This window comes from Equus caballus, chromosome 28, assembly GCF_041296265.1.
Source record: "Equus caballus isolate H_3958 breed thoroughbred chromosome 28, TB-T2T, whole genome shotgun sequence".
In the NCBI taxonomy this organism is placed as follows: domain Eukaryota; kingdom Metazoa; phylum Chordata; class Mammalia; order Perissodactyla; family Equidae; genus Equus; species Equus caballus.
The window spans coordinates 5,914,968-5,937,366 of record NC_091711.1 but is presented as its reverse complement, the minus strand read 5'-3'; the positions used below and the strand labels follow the sequence as shown (position 1 = coordinate 5,937,366).

General features: G+C 41.0%; 1 protein-coding gene across 2 annotated transcripts in view; it reads right to left on the bottom strand.

Moving 5' to 3' along the window:
* Positions 1–11,361, bottom strand: part of TBC1D15 (TBC1 domain family member 15) — a 57,384-nt gene extending 46,023 nt beyond the window's left edge. The window contains exon 1 of one of the 2 annotated variants that reach the window (XM_001487961.6): positions 11,097–11,361. In XM_001487961.6, the coding sequence (XP_001488011.1) occupies positions 11,097–11,126 (30 nt within the window). In that variant the 5' untranslated portion in view covers positions 11,127–11,361. 2 annotated transcript variants of the gene reach the window in all.
* Positions 11,362–22,399: the final 11,038 nt, after the last annotated feature.

Below are 22,399 nucleotides of genomic sequence, written 5' to 3'. Positions count from 1 at the left end.
GTTGTGGAGAGTATATATAAACTACTAGTGAAATGAGGAAAAAGATACTCTAAAATATATTACAAACTGGCATAAAGCCACCCTACAGATGTGATGACAACCTTGAGCTATCCAAATATCTACTGGCATTCTGGAAACACTTAGCATCTGATAACATTCTTGAATATCTTGTTGACAATGTCACCTCTCAGAAGGTACATGACAGAAGAGAATTAATATAGACCAACAAGAAAGAAACAGTTATTAACAAAAACTCTGGAAGAAAAAGACCATCTCAGAGTTTATAACGACAAAGGAAACAAATTTGAAACACAAACATTCATCCTGGGCTTGAGGAAAAAAAAAAAAGACCTATTTGTGGGTATTAAACCAAAAACAGAGAGGAAAAAAATACCCTATAATGACTTACACTTCCAGCCAAGACAGAGTGACAGAAACTGGATTTATCCTCCCACCAGAAAAAAAGGCCAAATCCATGAAAGAATGGTTTTCAACGGGTAATGAAGGACAGCGACTGCTAAATGAAAGAAAACGAATGAAGTGAGTCACACAATTGCCCTAGTTCACTGTCTTGAGAGTTTCCAGCTGTGGTAATGGGAGAGAAAACCCAGAAAGTGTCCAGTGGTCTCCGTGCATTGAGGACACAGAGCTGGAAACTGGGGGAAGTCAAGACAGAGCTCACAGGACAGAGGACTCGAGAACAGAGAAATGCAGAGAGAGAACTCAAGAGACGTGCAGAGGTCCTTGAGTACTCGGCAGAGTTCTGATCACTGCATGTGTATCAGTAAACCACCTATGGCCAGGGGGAAAAGCCACCTGAAATACTAGCAGCAGCAATCTGCAGGCTCACACAGACCTGTTCCCTCTAGAGTGGGAAACCGACTTCACAGGGCATTGGGCAGGGTACTCAGAATAGTCTTACCTCAGCAGGGGGACAAAATTAGTTTCACAGTAAATGCTGCGCTGATATCATCTAACAAAGTTTAAAAGCAAGACCCAAAAGTATCAAATTCTTTCCACATAACTTCAGTGCCTTCCAGGATAAAAATTCAAGAATATTTTAGGAGCCGGCTCCGTGGCCGAGTGGTTAAGTTCGCGTGCTCCGCTGCGGCGGCCCAGGATTCGGATCCCGGGCGCGGACATGGCACTGCTCGTCAGGCCACACTGAGGCAGTGTCCCACATCCCACCACTAGAAGGACCTACAGCTAAGATATACAACTATGTACGGGGGGGTGGGGGTAGGAGATAAAGCAGAAAAAAAGAATATTTTACAGAATACGAAAATATCTAGCACCCAAAAAGATAAAATTCACAATATGTGACATCTGATTTAAAAAAATTGCCAAGCATGCTAACAGTCAGGAAAATAGAACCCATAATGAGGAGGAAAATCAACAAAATTAAATATGACCCAAAATGACACAAACAACCGAATTAGTAAGAAGGATATTAAAGCATTATCACTGAATTCCATATGTTCAAGACACTGCAGAAAAGTAAGAACCTGCTAAGAGAAGACATCCAAAACATAAAAAGGGACGAGCCCAGGGGCGTAGTGGTTAAGTTCATATGCTCTGCTTCAGTGGTCGGGGATTCATAGGTTCAGATCCTGGGCATGGACCTGCACACCGCTCATCAAGCCATGCTGTGGCAGTGTCTCACAAACAAAAGAGAGGAAGACTGGCACAGATGTTAGATCAGGGACAATCTTCTTCAAGCAAAATGAGGAAGACTGGCAACAAAGGTTAGCTCAGGGCCAACCTTCCTAACTAAAAAAGAAAGAAAGAAAAAGGAATAAACTAATGATACATCCAACAACTAGAAAGAATCTCAAAATAATTATGCTAAATGAAGAAAAGCCAAAAGTAGAGTACATACTATATACTTCCACTTATATAAAATTCTAGAAAATGCAAACTAATCTATAGCGACAAAAAGCAGCTCAGCGGTTTCCTGTGGACAGCCTGAAGGCAGTGATACGTTTCAATGAGTCAAAAAGAAGCTGAGTGGTAGAAATGTCATTATCTTGATTGTGTCAATGGGTTGATAGCATATACATAGATCAAAAGCCATCAAATTACACACTACGTGCAACTTACTATCAATTATACCTCAATAAAGCTATAGAAAAAATAACTTACATGGAAAATCTATTGTTTTAAACTATAAAACCCTACATAAAAGTAAATACATAACTAGAGATATTTCAGTAAAAAAAGGAGAAAGAAAAATAAGTTATCTTGCCTCAAAAAAAAATTTAAAATCTCACCCTATCTGTTCTTCATTGGGGATTAAGTGTCCACAGGGAGCAACTATAAAGGGCATTCAAAGACTTGTCACTTGGTGGTGCTAAACTAACTATATAAGTGATTCAACTTTTATTAGGCACTTACATGCCAGATACCATGGAGAGCAGAAAAATAAACTATGTACCTGGTAACGTTATAAAAAGGTAAAATCTTTACACAGGAACAAGGTGTAAGGGTACCGAAGAAAGGAAAAAAGCTTTCCATTTGGAATAAAATTGTATCACGCCCTCTGGGCTCTCGTTTATTGTGAAATATTTGCTGAGATGCCCAGGCAGGTAAGCATATTTATAAAACCTTCAATGACGGCCTGCTGACGGCAACAGAAACTGCAGTTTTCCTTCAGCAAAGGAACCTAAGTCAGGTATAACTTATTAAAAGAATTCTGGGGACCACAGCAAATGTTTTAGAATAAACTTACTAACCTCTAATTCAGCAAAAGTTAGAATTAAAAGGCAAAAAAGAGGCATGCCAATAGATAAATTCAACTATCTAGATAAAAAGAGATGTACTTGGGACAATCCAACTCAAAACCATGCTACTTCCTGAGAGAAAAAGCTGAAACAGTTAAAGAAGTTGTACAATACAGTAGCAAGTAATTTTTTATATTGTTCCTACACTTAAAGAGGATGGGGTTTTTATTTGTATTACAATTAGCATAATCTCTATTTGCAAAACCTAAAGAGAAATGAAAACATTCAACCCAAATGTTTTAAATTTACTATTAAGCTTAGGGATAAAATTCTTGCCCTAAATCTCTGTTCAAACATGATAATCCAGTCCTTATCATACATAACATACATTCTTGGACTTTAGCAACTACGTGAATTTTATAAGCTAAATTTAACAACAAAAAGTTACAAAAATTCATTTCTTTAAAACTATTCAGCACATAGATAATTTAAACTTATGGTCAGAGAAGGTATCCCCAAGAAACGCCAGTGTGAACCCAGAACTTCTAATGAACTCCACATCCAAATACCTAAGCACCTACTTGATATCTCCATTTGAATAAGTCACAGTCATCTTAAATTTAGCGTGCTTTTTCCTATATCTGCTCTCCTGATATTTCCAACTCTGTCAAAGACATCCCATCCACCCGGTTCTTCTCAATGACTCTTTCACCATCCCCACCCTGTCTCCTAATCCCTCAACTCTTCACCTCTGACACTGACCCCTCCTCATTTCTAGCCTGTGTTGATAAAAGAACATTTTGATCTCTCTTCCTCCAATTTGGTCACCCTCCAATAATCTGTGTAAGCTATGTAATGAGTAACCACTGCCCAATCTGATCTTTATAAAATGTATATCCGGGTGCCACACCTGAGCTTCAAAACCTTCTGATCCACCCCTGTCCTCCACAGCTACACAACAGCTGACACTCCCCAATACAAACGAACTTCCTGCCTTGCACCACTGTGAACCCACCTGTTCCCTCAAAGCCTTGTGCCTTTCTTGTGTGTGCATTCTGCTCCCTCTACCTGGAAAAGCCTTTTACTCCTCTCTGCAAATAACTTCTACTAAATTCTTCAAAAGAGCACAAGAACCTGTCCAAACTCTTCCAACCACCCCCATTCCACCTAATATGCTTTAGAAGTTTCTTCGCTCATAGACTCGACACATTTACTGAGCACCAACTAGATGCTGGGAATAAAAGGTGTTGGTGGAAAAACACACACCGAAAAAAACATCTGACTACATTAGTAACGTCATCTAAACCAATAAATGAATGGTCATAGCAGAGTGTGATGGAAGTATGCATAGGATCCTGAATGAGATGTCATTTTCAGTTATTCGTTGAGTAACTACATGGTGAATGCCTACAACGTGCCAGGTACAGAGGAAGCTTCCAGGTATAAATAAGTAAAAGTCAGTCATTGCCCTCATAGCACTTACAATTTAATTGGGGATTAGGATAAGAAAACATAATTACAACATATGACAGAAGTATGAACAGGCTGTCACAGCAAGCCCTAATAAACCATATCTAACCTAGACTTACAGGGCTCAGGGAAGATGAGTCTTAACTAGAATGGAATATAAATTGGGACCTGAAGAATGGAATTTTAACTGGGAGAAGGAATACCTTCTTGGCAGAGGGTGTATGTTCTACAGAGAGCAGTAGTTCAGCACATGGTTGCAACCCAGATCAGACAATAGAAGATAAAGAGTTTAGAGACAAAAGTAGACATCAGATCAGATCATAAAGAGTTTTATCAGCCATGCTCAAGAATTTGAGAATTTGGAATTTATTCTAAAGACAATCTTTGCCACCTAAAAGCCATCAGAAAGTTCTAGCAGGGGAATGCCATGGTCATACTCGCCTTTTCTAAGCCAACAAACTAGCTGCAGAGCCAAGAATGAACAGCTACGGTAATCTGGAGGAGAGCTTCACAGCGGCTTGAACTAAGGCAGTGGCAGTGGGGATAAGGAAAGGCAGGCAGATGGTTTAGAAAGATACATAGAAGGTCGAATGGTATGTACCTGGTAGTCATGATAGGACTTTATGACTGATTAGATGTTGGAGGTGAAGGGGAGAGGAGTCAAGAACAAAATTGAGTGGATGAGGTTATTCACTGAGAAAGATTACAGAAGGAAGAACGTAACAGTGCATTTTACCTGGAACATGCTGCTCAGTGATGACTGAAGAACTCAAAGAAATGTAGAACATAGGTGGTATTAAGGGTAACGAATCACAGAAATTTTGAGTGTGAAGACACTGAGATGTTAAGGATGGGACAACTCTCGATGAAGGGCAGCCAGCAGAACCATTATTGCTTCTTCAGGGGATTAGCGCACCAACAACGTCAGACAGGAGAACAGGAATAACTTAGCGGTCTGGGGAGGTACGAGGACTAACTGAACAACTTCTCTTATACCATTATGCCAACAACTACATACATGTACTATAGTATTGTACAATAAGAGACAGTAAATAAATTTCACAAGGATTTCCTTCCACCAAAAAGTGAAAATAAAAAGGCTGGGTTAGGGGCTGGCCCCGTGGCCGAGTGGTTAAGTTCGCGCGCTCCGCTGCAGGCGGCCCAGTGTTTCGTTGGTTCGAATCCTGGGCGCGGACATGGCACTGCTCATCAAACCACGCTGAGGCAGCGTCCCACATACCACAACTAGAGGAACCCACAACAAGAAATATACAACTATGTACTGGGGGGCTTTGGGAGAAAAAGGAAAAAGTAAAATCTTAAAAAAAAAAAAAAGGCTGGGTTATAATTTTTTACCTAGTCCCAGCAGCTACGTCACATTGAAGCAGACTTAACATTTAAATTCTTTTCCAAAAAAGCCATGTTTTTACTAATTTACAAAGTGAAATTGTTAAAATTGAAAACTATTGTACCATGTCAAGAATAAAGTCTGTGTTTAATCACTCCTGTATCCAAAGAATTCAGCACATGGAAAGTACTCAAAGGTTTGTTAAACTAAAGAATGCCAGAAAACTAAAGAAAGAAGACATACTTCATATTGTATCCTCTAACAGGAAGTTACTACCATGTTACAAGATCTAGTCCAGGAAAAGAAAAATTCTCCAGGAAAAACCTACTAGATATTAAGAATATTCTTTATCTTTTTTTTTTTTTTTTTAAAGACTGGAACCTGGGCTAACAACTGTTGCCAATCTTTTTTTTTTTTCCCTGCTTTATCTCCCCAAACCCCCTCCCCCACATAGTTGTATATCTTAGTTGCAGGTCCTTCTAGTTGTGGGATGTGGGACGCCACCTCAACGTGGCCTGATGAGCGGTGCCATGTCCGCGCCCAGGATCCGAACCCTGGGCTGCCACAGCAGAGCGCGCGAACTTAACCACTGGGCCACAGAGCCGGCCACCTTTATCTTTCTTAAGGAGAGGGTTTCGCAGGACTATAAGCATATCTAAAAGGAACTGGAAGGGGCCAAATTTAAGCTACAAAATAAATTCTTATGAGAATGCCATCAAAACAAACTCTAAGAAAAAATAACAGCTGATTTCCCAATTGTTTCAAGTTATTGTCAACAAAACCAAATTCTAGTATACTCATAATAAAAACAGAGACCTAGAGTGAAATGGAAGTGTACTAAAATAGGACTTTTTAACTCCAAAACAAGAGTGCTTTAATGAACCCATCTCTCTCACTCTAGTCCCCCCTCATTTTCTCTACCTTCTTGCTCATTCCTCTTCACTGAATATCGACTACGTGCCAGAACCTATGCTAGATGCATGTGAAACATTTCAGGCCCTGACCTCATGATGACAAGTCAGTCTAAAGGTCTTCAGAACAATAACATTCACTAAAACATCACCCACTTCAACGACTTGAAACTCACACTGCATTTCTTATTTAGGCAAGATAAAGCGGTAATTGTTAGTGAATGTTTTCCTTCTGAAGAACTGAAGTCTATATGCTCCAAGGTAAGGGGCTATTTAATGTATCCCTAATGCTTAATATAGTACCTGGAACAAATGAGATGCATTATAAATGTTGAATAAATGAATGAAAGTAAACTGTAACCATCATCAGGGACATTGGTTATAAAGCTAAAACCTATTTCAGGCATCTCCTCTCTCCCACCCTCTCTGATTGGTAAGTTCAACTTAGTCCATTAATTCAACCCTGTTCACCTGTTAAAGAAAAAGCAGAATGGCTTTTAGAAGCAGTGTCCCTATTTCTCCCCTCAATATTCACAAGAGGATGTCACTCTTTCCCCCTCCCATTTCACTGAGTGTGAAAACATATGTTTCTACACATATATAGCAACAAAGAATAGCTGAACTCCAAACTAATTGAGGTTTATAATTAAGATCACTTTCAAAAGCTCAGCTAAGAAAAACAACGTATGTGCAAAACTGAGTACATCACTCAACTCGACAAAAGCCTACCCTTGAATTTAGTCAAATCATCAGAGAACTGAATACATCAAACTGGTACCCTGTATTTACTGAACTACTGAACCATCTACTAGCATAAAACCATCAGCATACTAAGGGGCATTACAGAGTCTTTTTTTTTTTACCAAAAGGACACAATATGCCATATAATCACATTCACTATAATACACAATCTAAAGAACTTATAGGACTTTATTCTCTGGTGTAATCTTCAGAAACTAGGTTTTTGGGTTTCTGCTTTTGGTTTTACTTTACTGTGGATCCTATAATTCTTATAACTGATCAAGTTCTCCTCTTTACTTTGGCTGCTAAAAAACTTAGAGCCAAACTGTAGCCCACTAAAGGACACAGTTTATTTAATAATTGTACTTTCTGTTCCCTCTACCTTTCCTACCTTTATTTACGTTCCTTTTGCCTCATTTTCCCCCCAACCCATTTTACATGACTATATTGCTTTTATATGGCAGTCTTAATCTCTTAGTGGAAAATGGCAGCAAAAATAAACATTCAACTATTTCCAAACCAATAATAACAATCTTAAGACAGTCTGAAAGATCTTCCTTAACAATAGTAATAACAGCAGGTAACATTTATCAAGCACTTACTTGACACCAGGCACTATTCTAAACATTTTGCAAATATTAGCTCATTTAATCCTTTCTACAACTCCACGATGGAAATATAACCATTATCCCCTATTTTACAAATGAGAAAACTGAGGCACAGGGAAGTTAAGAAATCTGCCCAAAGTAAGACAGCTACAAAGCAGTGGAGCTGGGGTCTGAACCCAGGCAATTACACTCCATCTCCTTAACCAGTGCCCTATTGTGACGATTTTTCATTCATCAAAACTCCATGACTTCTAGAGCCAGCCAGGTGGCCCGGGTTTCCTGGTCACAGAACCACACCACCTGTCCGCCAGTTGCCACGCTGTGGCAGTGGCTCACATAGAAGAACTAGAAGGATTTACAACTAGGATATACAACCATGCACTGGGGCTTTGGGGGGGGGGGGGGAGAGGAAGATGGCATCTGGCAACAGATGTTAGCTCAGGGCAAATCTTTCCCTGCAAAAAATAAAACAAAAAACTACATGACTTCTAAAACAAGATATTTTTCAATTGTTAAAATAACAATGAGAATTAAAACTAGACATAACCTCAAAAATAAATTACACACCCATACCAAAAACTATATTCTAAATTTTTAAAATTCTGCCATACCCAACCAATGACTTGTAGGGAAATTATGATAATGAATAACACCTACAACAGCCTCTATTATGTGCCAGGCTTCATTCTAATATATTTACTTATTAACCCACCTAACGATTCCATAAAGTAGGTATTATAATCGTCCTCACATTACAGATGAGGAGACTGAAACACAGAGAGATTAAGTAATTTAACTGAAGTCACTAGTAAGTGCAAAGTTAGCTTTTGAAACTAGTTTAGCTCGAGTCCAAGCTCTTAAATCTCATCTTACACTGCTTCTCCATATGACAGAGATTAACTCCCTCCCTCCCTACACTCAAAGTTCAAAGTAAGCAAAGTGGACTTACTAGAAAAATGACTCTACATCCTAGATCTTAACACTGAGACAGAGATTCTAATTCAACACAGCTGGGTTGTGGCCCAGCATCTGTATTTTTTAAAAGTACCATACATGATCCTTGTGAGCCTTGGTTAACATCCACCGCCCTGGGTTTCTAAACTAGACAGGTCTTAGCTGATCCCTTGCGGGGAAATAAATAAATACAGACAGAAACACACATACATCCTCATAAATATATACATTCTTCCTTGTTCGCCTTTCCCAAAGAAACAACACTAGGAAGTAAGGAAGCCTAAGATAAAGCTAGAAAGGTAACATGGCTTTTTATGTCATATTAACCAACCTTGAGTATTATTTTAATGGTAACAGTAACAAAATAAAGATTTTTTTGTTTGTCTTTTAAAGCAAGAGACAATCGGATTTGTGCATTAGAAAAATAACTCTAGCAGTGGTGGAGGGGAGGACTGCAAGCAAAGAGATTGCAGACGGAAAAATCAGCCAAGAACTCACGACTAGAGGCTGACGAAAGGCCTGAATAAACTAAGCACTGAAGAGGATGCTGCAAACTTAAGAAACCTCTTTAAGGTAAAACTGGTAGACCTGGTTATGGTTAAATGTTGTTACAGAAATGGACATCTCTAAGTTTGTTTTTCATGGAACAAAGTGAATGACAAAGCCATTAAACTAGATCTGAACTTACTGAGGGAAGAATAAGTGGGTTTTGCTGGTCATGATAGCATTATCTGGAAGAGGGGCACCTTTTGGCATGGAAAAATAGTTAATGTGGAGTGATGGGAATGGTTGTGAATGTGCAATTAGTGAGAATAAATGAGGTGATGAAGCAGAGCTACGAAATAAAAGACTCATTTTAAGAAGTCAGATTACAAAAGGCAGTGGTTTGAAGGAAAGGGTGAAAAAAGTCTTAGATTCCAAAACTCTGTTTCATCACCTCAACGGTTCTTTCAAAATCATCCCACACCTGAAAGAGCTAAGTGTAGTTCAAATGGAAAGGATCCACTCTTGGCAAGAACTAGATTGGATCAGTCAAGATGGAAAAATCAAACAGGATAACATTCGAATACATACTGAGTCAAGTAGAAATCAGCACCCATCCTGAACACAAAAACTCACAAGACAACCAAAGAGCATGAATAATCCAAAAATGATGACCAACCTATCATTTAAAATATCCAGTAAGTAAAAGTATTTAATCTTTTTTAAATGCTTTTATTATTTCATGTAATCCTAACAACTCCAATCCAAGAAATAATGACTGGCATCACCTCCATTCTGGAGATAAAGAATGGAAGGACAGAGAAGTCATCCTTCTCAATTTCCCAAGGTTACATGCGCCTGGTCTAGTAGTCCATACACCAAACCACAAACGCTGTCAAACAATTCCAAATGGGATAAGGAGGGCAGCATAGAGAAAATGAATGAAACTCAAGGAATGAGGAAGTACCACGACAAGTAAATAGGCCTTAGTGTTGGATGAGTAATTACCAGACCCAACTGTTTACGAAATACTCCCGCAATGAGAAATGCTACCAGCAACCAGGCATGATAGTCCTAAATAACAGGCATTAACCTATGCCCTCAGAAGGTGAACAGGCACCATACAACGAAACCTCCTCCGCACCTAATCCTAGTTCCTAACAAACTGGGAGGACGGCCCGTGACCACCTCGTAAGACAGCGCCACAGATACTCCCACGGGAACATCACAGAGACGCCTAGGAAATAAATGTCTTAACCAACGCTTCCTAGACACGCGTGGGATGGTGTAAATCTCCAACTCCCGGAGTGGAAACATGCCCTCCTGCGCACAACCACCAACCAACTCGGCAGTCCGGTAAAATGGATCCAACACACTCTTTTCTTCTGAGCGCACAACTGCATAGCACCTGTTTTCAGCTCCTCCCGAAAGAAACACAGATGCCCTCATCAAAGTGAAGCAGAGAAAGGCAGGGGCAAGTAGATTAACGCCTCAAAGGAAAAGGGAAAAGATACTGGAGTCGAAAGAATAGACACAAAGAACCAGAGTGAGAAAACAGCCAGAAAAAGAGAGGAACTAAGCCACCTCCTACCCCTTAGGAAAGGCCTGCGTACACAGAGAAGACAGAGAAGGCGCCGGACCAGGGCCGCGCCGGGGCCGGCTGGCCGCGGGACAGGAGGGGGGTCTCGTCCCGGCGGAGCCGGCGTTCCCGAGGAAACAGCTGACCCACCACGTCCTCTCTCCCACATCCGCCGCAGGCCGCTCCTGATACGGAAAGCCCCCCGCCCGGCCGGCCGGCCCCCACGCAGCAAAAGCACCCCATGGCGTAGAAAAGCAGGGGTGTCCCCGGGCCGTTGCCCACCTTCCCGCTCACAGCCCCAGCCGCCGCCATCTTTCCTGCGCGTGCCTGTGATGACGTAGCAGCGCCTCACGTGTCTCTCGGACTCACAACAACATCCGGCAAAACCAGGCAGACATCCGGGCGGGAAAGGGGCGGGCAGTAGCGGGAAGGCTCCGAGGGGCGGGGCGAGCGCCTGACGCAGGCGTGCTGAGTGCGGCTCAGAGGCAGCCGAGTCCCCGAGGCGTGTTGCGGAAGCGCGCGTTTATCTTCCCCAGGAGCGGGGCTACGTTGCGGTGTTTCTGCCTGGGGCTTGCCTGGGCGCGAGCCTGTGAGCCGTTGGCAGGCTTCAGTTCAGTAGGAGGGAGAGGACGCCGTGTTAGGGGCAGCAGACCTGGTGCTGGCTTTGTGGCCGCAGGCGACTCTGCCACCAGCGGCCTGGCTGTCCCCGGGGCAGCGGGGTGGTGAGGCTGGGATGCAGATGAAGGGAATGCCAGCCCCCGAGGCGCGGGCCTGGCCGCCGCCCCGAGCGAGGGGTCCGGAGGGAGCGGGCGAGCCGCGGGGCCCGCCCGGCCTGGGCGCTGGTCACCGTGCGGCCGGAAGAGAGTGTCCGAACTCGGCCAAGCTTGGGGCCGCACGAGGAGCGCCGCCGCAGAGCCGGTGTAGGGCCTCAGGGGACGATGGTATGAGGTGGTTTCTTTTGCTCTCAGCGCCATACCGGAATGTCAGAGAATGGTTGGATAGACCCTTGATGGCTCTGGCCGAGATCCGGGACTTCCCGTACCCTGGCGCGGTATAAAAGTCCCTTTTGTACGCAAACACCTGCCCCCCTGGAGGCGCTTCTCTCTTCACACAGTGGGGAGAGACCAGAGGCTTTTGAGGTTAGTTAGGTGGCAACCAAAGGGAACAACAGAAGACAAGGGTCGCCGCTTCTGTGGATGCTGGGAACTGAGGGTAGGAGAGGCGGCAGGGCTTGCAGGGCTTGCAGGGCTTGCAGGGCTTGCAGGGCTTGCAGGGCTTGCAGGGCTTGCAGGGCTTGCAGGGCTTGCAGGGCTTGCAGGGCTTGGGTGTGTAGCGCCCAGCCCACCCTGCATCGGAGGCAACTCACGTGGGAGGGAAAAATGAGCTGGGACTGACTGTGTTAGTGGTACCCGGTGACAAATAGAAATGGCACGCAATAGGATATATTGGAGTATATGAGGAAGCCATTTGGTGTAAACCTAATGTGGCCTGACTTTGTTTTTTCCAAAAGGGCCTGTCTGTGGCCTTGAGCACGCATTGTATATCTGCTTTAAAACATTTCCTATGGCAAGAACAAATGGCCTTAAGATAAAGGTGCAACTTCCCCCTACATTGGCATTTCCCTAAGGATAAGCGTCTTTCCTCAGACTGGGAACTGTTTGCTGCACTCACCTGTACGGCCCAGCTCACCTGCGACCCCCTCAGCTCACCTGTACCGCCCGGCTGGAGGCGGAAGACCTGCTTCCTGCTGTGTCCGTCAATCGCTGTGCCGACAGGGCACTCTTGTGACTATTGTAAGAGGGACATTTCAATCATATGTGAAACATGCTCTTTGAGGGTATATAACCAGCCTGTGATCCCGCCTCTTTGGAGTGCTCCATTCCTTTGTGGAAAAACTCCCCTGGGCTGTATGGTCCTCACATTTCAGCTCAGAATAAACTCACCCCAATTTTTATTTGTAGGTTGGTTATGGATTACTTGCGTCAACAGGGGTGAGGTTAGAGAAAAATTTTAATGAGACATTTCTTACACCCCGTGTTTTGGAGAAGAGTTGAAGCCCTCAGTACAGTGCCAGGAAGAGAATACTCAATAAATGGTAGCTGTTATTTATATAGGTTTGGGAATTAAAGACTTCTCATTGAAAATTTGGCATCCTATGTTCATCTGCTACTTTCTGATCTTCTTAAACCTCATCCTCCAACTGCCGCTTAAATGCTGGTGCTACCCAGGGGCAATCCTTGGGATTCTTCTACTTTTTTTCCAAACACATTCTTGGGCCATTATCTTCATATTCTGGTATCACTGCCTCCTATGTGATAATGATTCCCAAATAGCTCCAGCCCAGTCTCTCTCTCTTAAACTCTAGAACCTCCACCTACTGCCTGCTGGACCTTTTTACTGGAATGACCCACTCACACCTCAAAAGTTCGTAAACCTTCACTACTTAAAGTGTAATCTGCAGACAAGCAGCACCAACATCAGCTGGGAGTGTGTTAGAAATGCAGAATCTCAGGTCCCATCCCAACACTACTGAGCCAAAATCCGCACTGTAACAAGATCCCAGGAGATTTGTGTGCACGTTAAATTTTGAGAAGCACAGCCTTAAATGAAACTTAAATTTTACTTTTGTTCTCTGAAAATTACTACTATTTGCTGAACTAGAGATGCAGTCAAGACACAATTTCTTCAGTTTCTCCAGTTTCTGCTATCGTGTTACCCCTTTCTGCTTTATCTTCTAGAGAGCTCGTGGGAGACATCCCCACTGTGTCTCTCCTCTGCGTCCCCACTACCACTTCCACAGTCCAGGTCTCCCTTTTAGACAACTACTGTGGCATTGTAACTCATTCCCTTGCTTTCTGCTTCATCTTCCTCCTAACCCATTTTTCATATCCCTACCATACTGATCTTTCTAAAACATAAATGTGATCCTGTGAACTCCCTGCTTAAAATGCCTTAATGGCTCCGCCATCTCTTCAGGAAAAAGTCCAAATTCTCCAGCATAGCCTACAAAGTCCTTCATAAACTGTTTCTGCCTACCATTTTAGCTTTATCTCCCAGCTTTCCCCACTCAAACCCAATTCTCCAGCCATAGCCAAATATCTGCTGTTCCCCCAATGTACCATGCTGTGTCCCAAGATTGCTTCTGACTGTAGCAGATTGACTTGGCCTGCATCATGGGACCATTCCTGAACCAATCACTGTGGCCCAGAATATTCTGTTTGGCCTGATTTGAATCATATGCCCACAGCTCCATTCAAAGTACATGGAATTAGAAGAAGAGTAATTCCCAGAGAAAAATCCAGAAACCATTCCAGAAAAAAGGGGAGTAGCTGCTGAGCAAGCCAAAGCAGACATCAGTTACAGAGGCTCCGTTTCTCACTCCCATGGTTCACACTGTAAAATACTTGGTGAGTTACTGAACTGCCTTCCTTTCCCTAAGAGGCTATGAACTACTGGAAGGCAGGGACGGTGCTTTTCATTTCTGTGACCACCACACCTGACACATAGTAGACACATTTGTTAAATAAACCCTTACTGAATGTAAATCAACTCCACATTTAGAAATGGCACAGTTGTACTTTACATGCAAGAGGAGAGAGACTGCTTTCCTTCTTCAGTTACACTCTCTGTCTGTGCAAAGGAAGAAACAAGGTCAGGATTTCAATGTAGTATGTTTCATGTTTTAGTTTTTTACTATGTTGAAAAGAAATCATAATACACTTACATATAACAAGTGGACAGGTTTTTTAAAGCATTGTGCATATAAATTTAATGTAAATAAAGCCAAGTTCCCTATAACTTAGTGTTTTCATGGGAGTGAAATTTTATAGTTTCTAAGTTTACTCTCATGAACTATATAGTTATTCACTAATAACATCACTGAAAAAGTCATACGATGGAAAAGAATCTTAATAAGTACCTTAGAGAAACTTTAGGCCCTGGCAGGACTTTAGTCTCCCCAGGTTTTTCAGTTGAAGAAATTGAGTCTCTTGGAGACTAATGATTTGCCAGAGTCATGGCTGCTTTATGGATAAATAGAGACTTAATTACAGATACATGTCTTAGTCAGATGAGCTACACTATCAGCTGAAAGTGGTCACTCCTGTCTCTGAACTACAGTATGTAATTGTTTAATCTGATTTGCTCCACCTCAGTTTCTGACTGACCTACTTGTCTTTCAAGATTTATGATGATGTCACACATCATCTATTAAGATTCCTCCAACTTTGCCACTACTCATTGATCTCTACCTGTCCTGAACTCTTTGTTTTGTTAAGATTTTATTTTTTTCCTCTTTCTCCCCAAACCCCACCAGTACATAGTTGTATATTCTTCGTTGTGGGTCCTTCTAGTTGTGGCATGTGGGACGCCGCCTCGGCGTTGCCTGGTGAGCTGTGCCATGTCCCCGCCCAGGATCCAAACAAGCGAAAGCCCGGGCCGGCAAAGCGGAGTGCTCGAACTGAACCACTCAGCCACGGGGCCGGCCCCTCTTTTTTTTTTTTTTTTTTAAGGAAGATTAGCCCTGAGCTAACTGCTGCCAATCCTCCTCTTTTCGCTGAGGAAGACTGGACCTGAGCTAACATCCATGCCCATCTTCCTCTACTTTATACGCGGGATGTCTACCACAGTATGGCTTGCCAAGTGGTGCCATGTCCGCACCCGGGATCCCACCAGGCAAACCCCAGGCTGCCAAAGCGGAACGTGCGCACTTAACTGCTGCGCCACTGGGCCGGCCCCTCCTGAACTCTTAAACAGCCAGACTAAAAACTTTTTTTCGGTGCTTAACTATACAAAGTAGTGTCATGAAGAGAGCATACACTTTGCTGACAGCCAAGCGATTGCAGGATTTGTCTCTGGATAAATTAACAATTGAAGAAATCAGACCTATAGGTACTGACACTTGGGGATCTCCATTGAAATGACCCAAGCACATCATCCTACAATAAAGCACAAAAATAAACTCCACCCATCTCTCTAAAACTTCCAATCAGCTTTTGGTTCTGGTCTCTTAAAGATGAACAGATAACCATGGATCACTCCACATTTGAAGAAAACTTTTAAGTTGAAAGGCAAAGAGCAAAATGAACAAACCAACAAAAAAGCAATTCAAGACAATGCAGAGAACAGAAGAAAACTTAAGTATAATAAGTAACTTTACAGAGATGAGAGAAGATTTTGCACCCATGACACAAGAATAAAAGGCCATGGAAAGGAATATTCAGAGAATCAAAATGAGCCCTAAGAAATGAAAAATATGCTAAATGAAAAAAAATCCATAAATGGATTGTAAGATAAGCTGAGGAAATGTCCCAGAAATAAAAAGAGAAAACCATGGAAATAAGAGAGAAAAGTTAAGAAAGTTAGTGGATTAGAATAGGAAATCGAATACCCAAATAGAGCAGAGAATATTGAGGAAAGGAAATTATCAAACAAATAATTCAAAAGTTTTCCAGAACTATCAGACATGCATTTTCAAATTGGATCAGCCCACCAAGTGGGCAAAATGGATGAAAAGGACCAACAACAAGGGACATAACTGAAATTTCAGAACAGTGGGAATCTAAAGAAGGTCATAAGAATTTTCACAGAGTAAAAAAAGCATGTTATATGAAAAGGACAAGAACAAAGATATCTTTGAACTTGACAGTAGAAACGCTGCAAGATGTAAGACAATGTAGTAAAGCCTTCGAAAATATTTTTAAACTAGAATGTTATACCCAACCAAATACCCAATCAAGTATGAAAGTAAAACAATTCTTTTTCAGACACGAAAGTTCAAAAAAATTATCTTTTATGCACCCTTTCTCAGGAAGCAACTGGAAGCTGTGTGACACCAAAACAAGGCAGTTAATTATGAGAGGGCAAAACTGAATCTAGAAAATGGGAAATAAACACAGGGGGTACCATGCAAAAGAGAATCTTGAGGGCATTCCTGGTAGGAACGTGAAATGGTGCAGCCACTGTGGAAAACAATATGGCAGTTCCTCAAACAATCTAAGCAGAATTACCATATGATCCGGCAATTTCACTTCTAGCTGATACATCCAAAAGACTTGAAGCAGAGACAAATATTTGCAGACCAATATTCATAGCAGCATCATTCAAATAGCCAAAAAGTTAAAATAACCCCAAAATCCGTCAACAGGTGAATGGATAAACAAAATGTGGTATATACATACAATGGAATATTATTCAGCCTTAAAATCAGAATCAAGTTCTGATACATGCCACAACATGGATGAACCTTGAAAATATTATGCTAAGTGAAATAAGCCAGATAATAAATGGCAAATACTGTATGATTCTACTTATTGAGGTACCTAAAACAGTCAAATTCATAGAGACAGAAAGTAGAATAGTGGTCTAGGGGCAGGGGCTTGGTGGAGAATGGGAGTCATTATGTAAGTTTCAGTTTGGGATGATGAAAAATTCTGGAAATGGATAGTGGTGATGGTTGCACAAAAATGTGCATGTACTTAATGCCACTGAATTATACACTTTTTAAGTGTATATAACTTAAGCGTATAATTTAAGCCTTTTTAAAAGGCTGAAATAGTAAATTTTATGTATATTTTACAATTTTTAAAATAATTGAGAAAATATTCAGGATCTATGGTTAAGCAGAGTTCTTAGACTTGATATCAAAATCATGATCATAAAGGAAATGTTGATAAGTTGGGCTTATCAAAATTAAAAGATTTTGCCTTGCAAAAGACTGTGAAAAGGATCAAAAAAGCCTCAGACTAGAGTAAAATGTTTGCAAACCACATATTCAGCAAAAGACTAATAGTAGACTACAAAAGAACTTTCAAAACTCAACACTAAAGAAACAAATAATCCAATTAGAAAATGGGTAAAATAAATTGCATTATTTTCTATTGCTTCCATAAGAAATTACCTGAAAAGACCACATTTTTATTTTCTTACAGTCAAACACAGGCCTCGCTGGCCTAAGATCAAGGTGTCAGCAGGGCTGTATTCCTTTCTGGAGGCTCTTGGAGGAGAGTCTTTCCTTGCCTTTCCAGCCTCTAGAGGTCACCTGCATTCCTTGGCTTATGGTCCCCATCTCCATCTTCAAATCTAGCAATATTCCACCTCTCTACAATCACCGCATCTCTGATTTTTCTTTGTTAGTCACATCTCCCCAAGAAATATTTTCCACTTAAGGATTCGTGGGATTAGACTGGGCCCACCTGGATAATTCACGACAATCTCCCCATCTCAAGGTCCACACCCTTAGTCACATCATCAAAGTACCTTTGCTGTGTAAGGTAACATATTCTGAGGTTCTGGGCATTATGGCATGATATCTTTGAGAAACCATTGTTCTGCCTATCACAGACATAAATAGACATTTTACTAAAGAAGATATAAAGATGGCAAAATAAGCACATAAAAGATGTTCAACTTTATTAGCAATTAGGGAAATGCAAATTAAAGTCACAGTGAGATGTCACTACATACTTATTAGAATGACTAACTTAAAATAGCAGTGACACTAAATGTTTGTAAAAATATGGAGAAAAATCATTAATAAATTGTTGATGGGAATATAAAATCGTGCAGCCGCTCTGGAAAATAGCTTGGCAGTTTCTTATAAAACTAAACATATGCTCACTATATGACCCTGCAATTGTCCCTTGGCCATTTATTCCAGGGAAATGAGAACTGTGTACACACAAAACCTGTACATTAATATTTATAGGAGTTTTATTTGTAATAGCCAAAGCTGTAAGCCACCAAAATGTCCTTTAATAGATGAATGATTAAACAAACTGTAGTACGTCTGCTACATGGGATACTATACAGCAATAAAAAGGAGTCAGCTATTGAAACATGCAACAGTTTGGAGGGATCTCAAGAGAATGATGCTGAGTTAAAAAAAAAAAAAACCTAATCCCAAATGGTTACATGCTGTATGATTCCATTTATATAACATTCTTGAAATGGCAAAATTATAGATATGTAGAAGAGATTAGTGTTTCCAGAGGTTAGGCATTGGGAAGAAAGGAAAAAGGGGTGGGTGTGACTATAAAGAGATAGCACAAGGAAGCCTTGTGATAATGGAACATTTCTGTATCTTGATGGTAGTGATGGTTACATGAATCTACACATGTGATAAAATTGCATACTCTACACACTATTCACACTCACATACAAATAAGTGCATGTAAAAGCTGGTAAAATCAGCAAATTCTGGTTAAGAGAACTGGATTGTACCAATGTCAATTTCCTGGTTTTGATACTATACTATAGTTACATAAGATATTACCATTGGGGAAAACTGGGTGAAAGGTATATGGGACTCCCTGTACCTTTTTCTTTTTTGCAAACTTCCAAAGTATATGTATATGTGTGTGTATATATATATATATATATATATACATACATATATATATGATAATTTAAATTCAGTTACGTATTTTCACATACACAGCAGTTAGGATGCATTTGGCTGCAAGTAGCAATCAAGTAAAAATGTATTAAATAAGTGGATTTTGTTTTGTCTCACATAACAAAAATTCAAGAGGTAAGGCAGTTTCAGGGTTCATTAATTTACCACCTCAACATGGTCGTCAGATACCTAGCTTGTGCATACTTGTGCTCTTTCATTTCCAGATTGTTGGCTTAAAACTGTCCACTTCGTCTCAAAATGGCTATATGTCTGCAACACCATATATACAGCTGGAATTGAAAAATGTGTTTAGCTCAATGCAATTGAAAAGTCTTAGCTCTCTGGTGTCTATTGTGTCAAAAGCCTCTGTCATTTCCCCCATAAATGACTGCAGCAACTTCCTTGTAATCCTGCCTAAAATATTGTTCCCTTCTAATCCCTTCTTTGCAATGAAGCACAGTGATCTTTTCATCTTTTCTTTTTCTTTTCTAAATCACAATGTCATTCACCCCCTAAAATAACTAATTTTTTTTTAACCTTTTATTTTTCGTTTTTCTCCCAAAGCCCCCTGGTACATAGTTGTGTGTTTTTAGTTGCGAGTCCTTCTAGTTGTAGCATGTGGGATGCCGCCTCAGCATGGCTTGTTGAGTGGTGCCATGTCTGCGCCCAGGATTCAAACTGGCGAAACCCTGGGCCACCGAAGAGGACAGAGCGAACCCAACCACTCAGCCATGGGGCTGGCCCCACTAATTTTTTGTCAGCATTGATGGGAGGAGATCCAGGCTCCTTCCTTGATTTAACTCTTTAGCCTATTTTCCACCATTCCCTGCAGAACTTTACACTCTAATGACCCCCAATTGTTAATGGTTTTCTGAACTCTTTGCTCATGAGGTCCCTTCAGCCTGGCATGCCCATGCTTTCCATTCCCAAATCTACCCATTTCATCTAGGAAATGGCTCTTCATCCTTTAAGAATCAACGAGGAGAGTGAGTCACATGGCCGAGTGGTTAAGTTCTCGTGCTCTGCTTCAGCTGCCCAAGGTTTCACCAGTTGGGATGCTGGGTGCCAACCTAGCACCGCTCATCAAGGCGATGTCCCATATAGCAGAACTAGAAGGACCTACAACTAGAATATACAACTATGTACTGGGGGGCTTTGGAGAGAAGAAGAAGAAGAGAAAAAGATTGGCAAGACGTTAGCTCAGGGCCAGTCTTTAAAACAAACAAACAAAAAGAGCAGTTCTTATTTAAAAAAAAAAAAAAAAAAAAGAACGAGAACAGCAAATCATTCTCCTGGAAGGGTTCTCCACAATTCTTCATCACAGTAATGACAGGCAAGAGAGTTTTACTACAGAGTTGTAGGACTGAGCTGGAAAAGCAACAAAGAGCTGTTGAAAAACAAACAGAACTTCTAACCTGAGGTAGGATTCTACATAGGGAGTTTTTGAATGTCAGTTGTTCATATATCAGTGACAGCCTGTACATACCACAATTTGTTTCTCTCTGATGCTATGATGCTTTTGAAATGAAAGACCTGTTAGGCAAATAATGAAAAGTAGCTTCCCAAACTGCTGATTATTCATGAAATGTTTCCATTTATCTCTGAATCGTAACATAGCTAACTTTTGAGAGACGGAGTTATTGTTGAAGCCTGAGGAGGTATTCTTGTTTTCTTCTATCTAGGCACATATTACCCTGTATCAAATGTTTCCTTCTCAGCTTCATTGCTTACCCACTTACATTTTTCTCTCCTTTAATATGTCATGAAGCTTTATGTTAAATGCTTTTTTATTATTATTTATAAAATGAAGAAAGAAAACAGGAAATTTGTAAGCTATTTGGGAAGAAAAAGGAATATCAATGTAATAATCATTTAAAATTATATTGGCACGAATCTACAGCATTTCTCTTTTATACTCTGATGAAGCTAATGAAAAACAGAACTAGCAAATTCAAATATTTGCATAAATTGAACCCTTGGAAAGAACAGTTGTTGCAGTCTAACTACTCCATCCAAAGTTTGAGGGGGTATGTTTCTCTACAAAAGCTATGTAAGCATTCTGGGTGAACATTCCTCACATTGTAGCATGTGCATACAAAGTTAGCATACCTCCCCTTACCTCATGCCCCCAACATCGAGTCAATTTTAGACATTAAGAAAAGACATACAGTATACATTGGACCTGATTCAATTAGCTGATAGATTCAGGAATCATGCCTTCTAACCCTATTAGTGGAATTTAAGAATGCTTTAAGTCAACTACTTAAGCAAACTTTGATTTTCTTACCTGCTAAGGGCATAAAAAGTAGAAGAAAAAAACCCAAAAAGCCCTAAGAATCTACAGTGTAGATTCTACACCAAACACCAAACTTCTAGGACTGTTAGAAGAATTCCACTCTCTACTTTAGGCAAATTGTATTGTCTGAAATTTTAACAATCAGTTTATATTGCTCCCCCTCCCCAATGATTAGAAGATTCTTGTGTTATACTGAAATGCGATTCCCTGTTGGCCGTGGAGCGTGGTAAAGAGTGTGGTATCTGGAGGCCATCTTGAGTGAATCCTCACAGCAGTATGACTGTTGGAAAGTGATTTAGTCTTCTGCAGTTTGTTCCCTCAACCTGTCAGTAGTTTAATTTTCAAATGTGATGGTATATAAGCTCCTGAACCTGTGCTCCTATGAGTCAGAAGCCTGGCAGCTTAACTGTGACAGAGCCACCAAATGTCACACAAACCAGTAAGAAGTCCAACCTAGAAATTGAGGTAAATTGCTGGAGGCCAAGCAAGGACCAACTCCAGAGTGTGAAGCTTCTGGAGTCTATAGTCATGCAGTGGGTGGGGGTATCCCACACTCATGCTGACTTTTCCTGTGGGAGACCCACCAGGCTCTCATAGCATTGGAGGGTGGGGAGAATCCAGAGAAATCCCCCCTTCTCCATTACGCTGGCTCTATATTGCTTTCAAAATCATCAAATAGAAGATTTTACAAATGTTTTGTCTGGTGATTCTGTCTGTATCTTTTATGAGGAGAATCGAGGAATTCAAGCCCCCAAACCCTCAGTCCATTTATTTTATACAAATAAATATGATTATTTTACTTAAAGAGTGGGATATCAGAGTAAGAATTTCTAAATAATTAATTTGGTTCTCCCCATTTAAAATGTAGCTATCCACTGATCCTACACTTTCTTA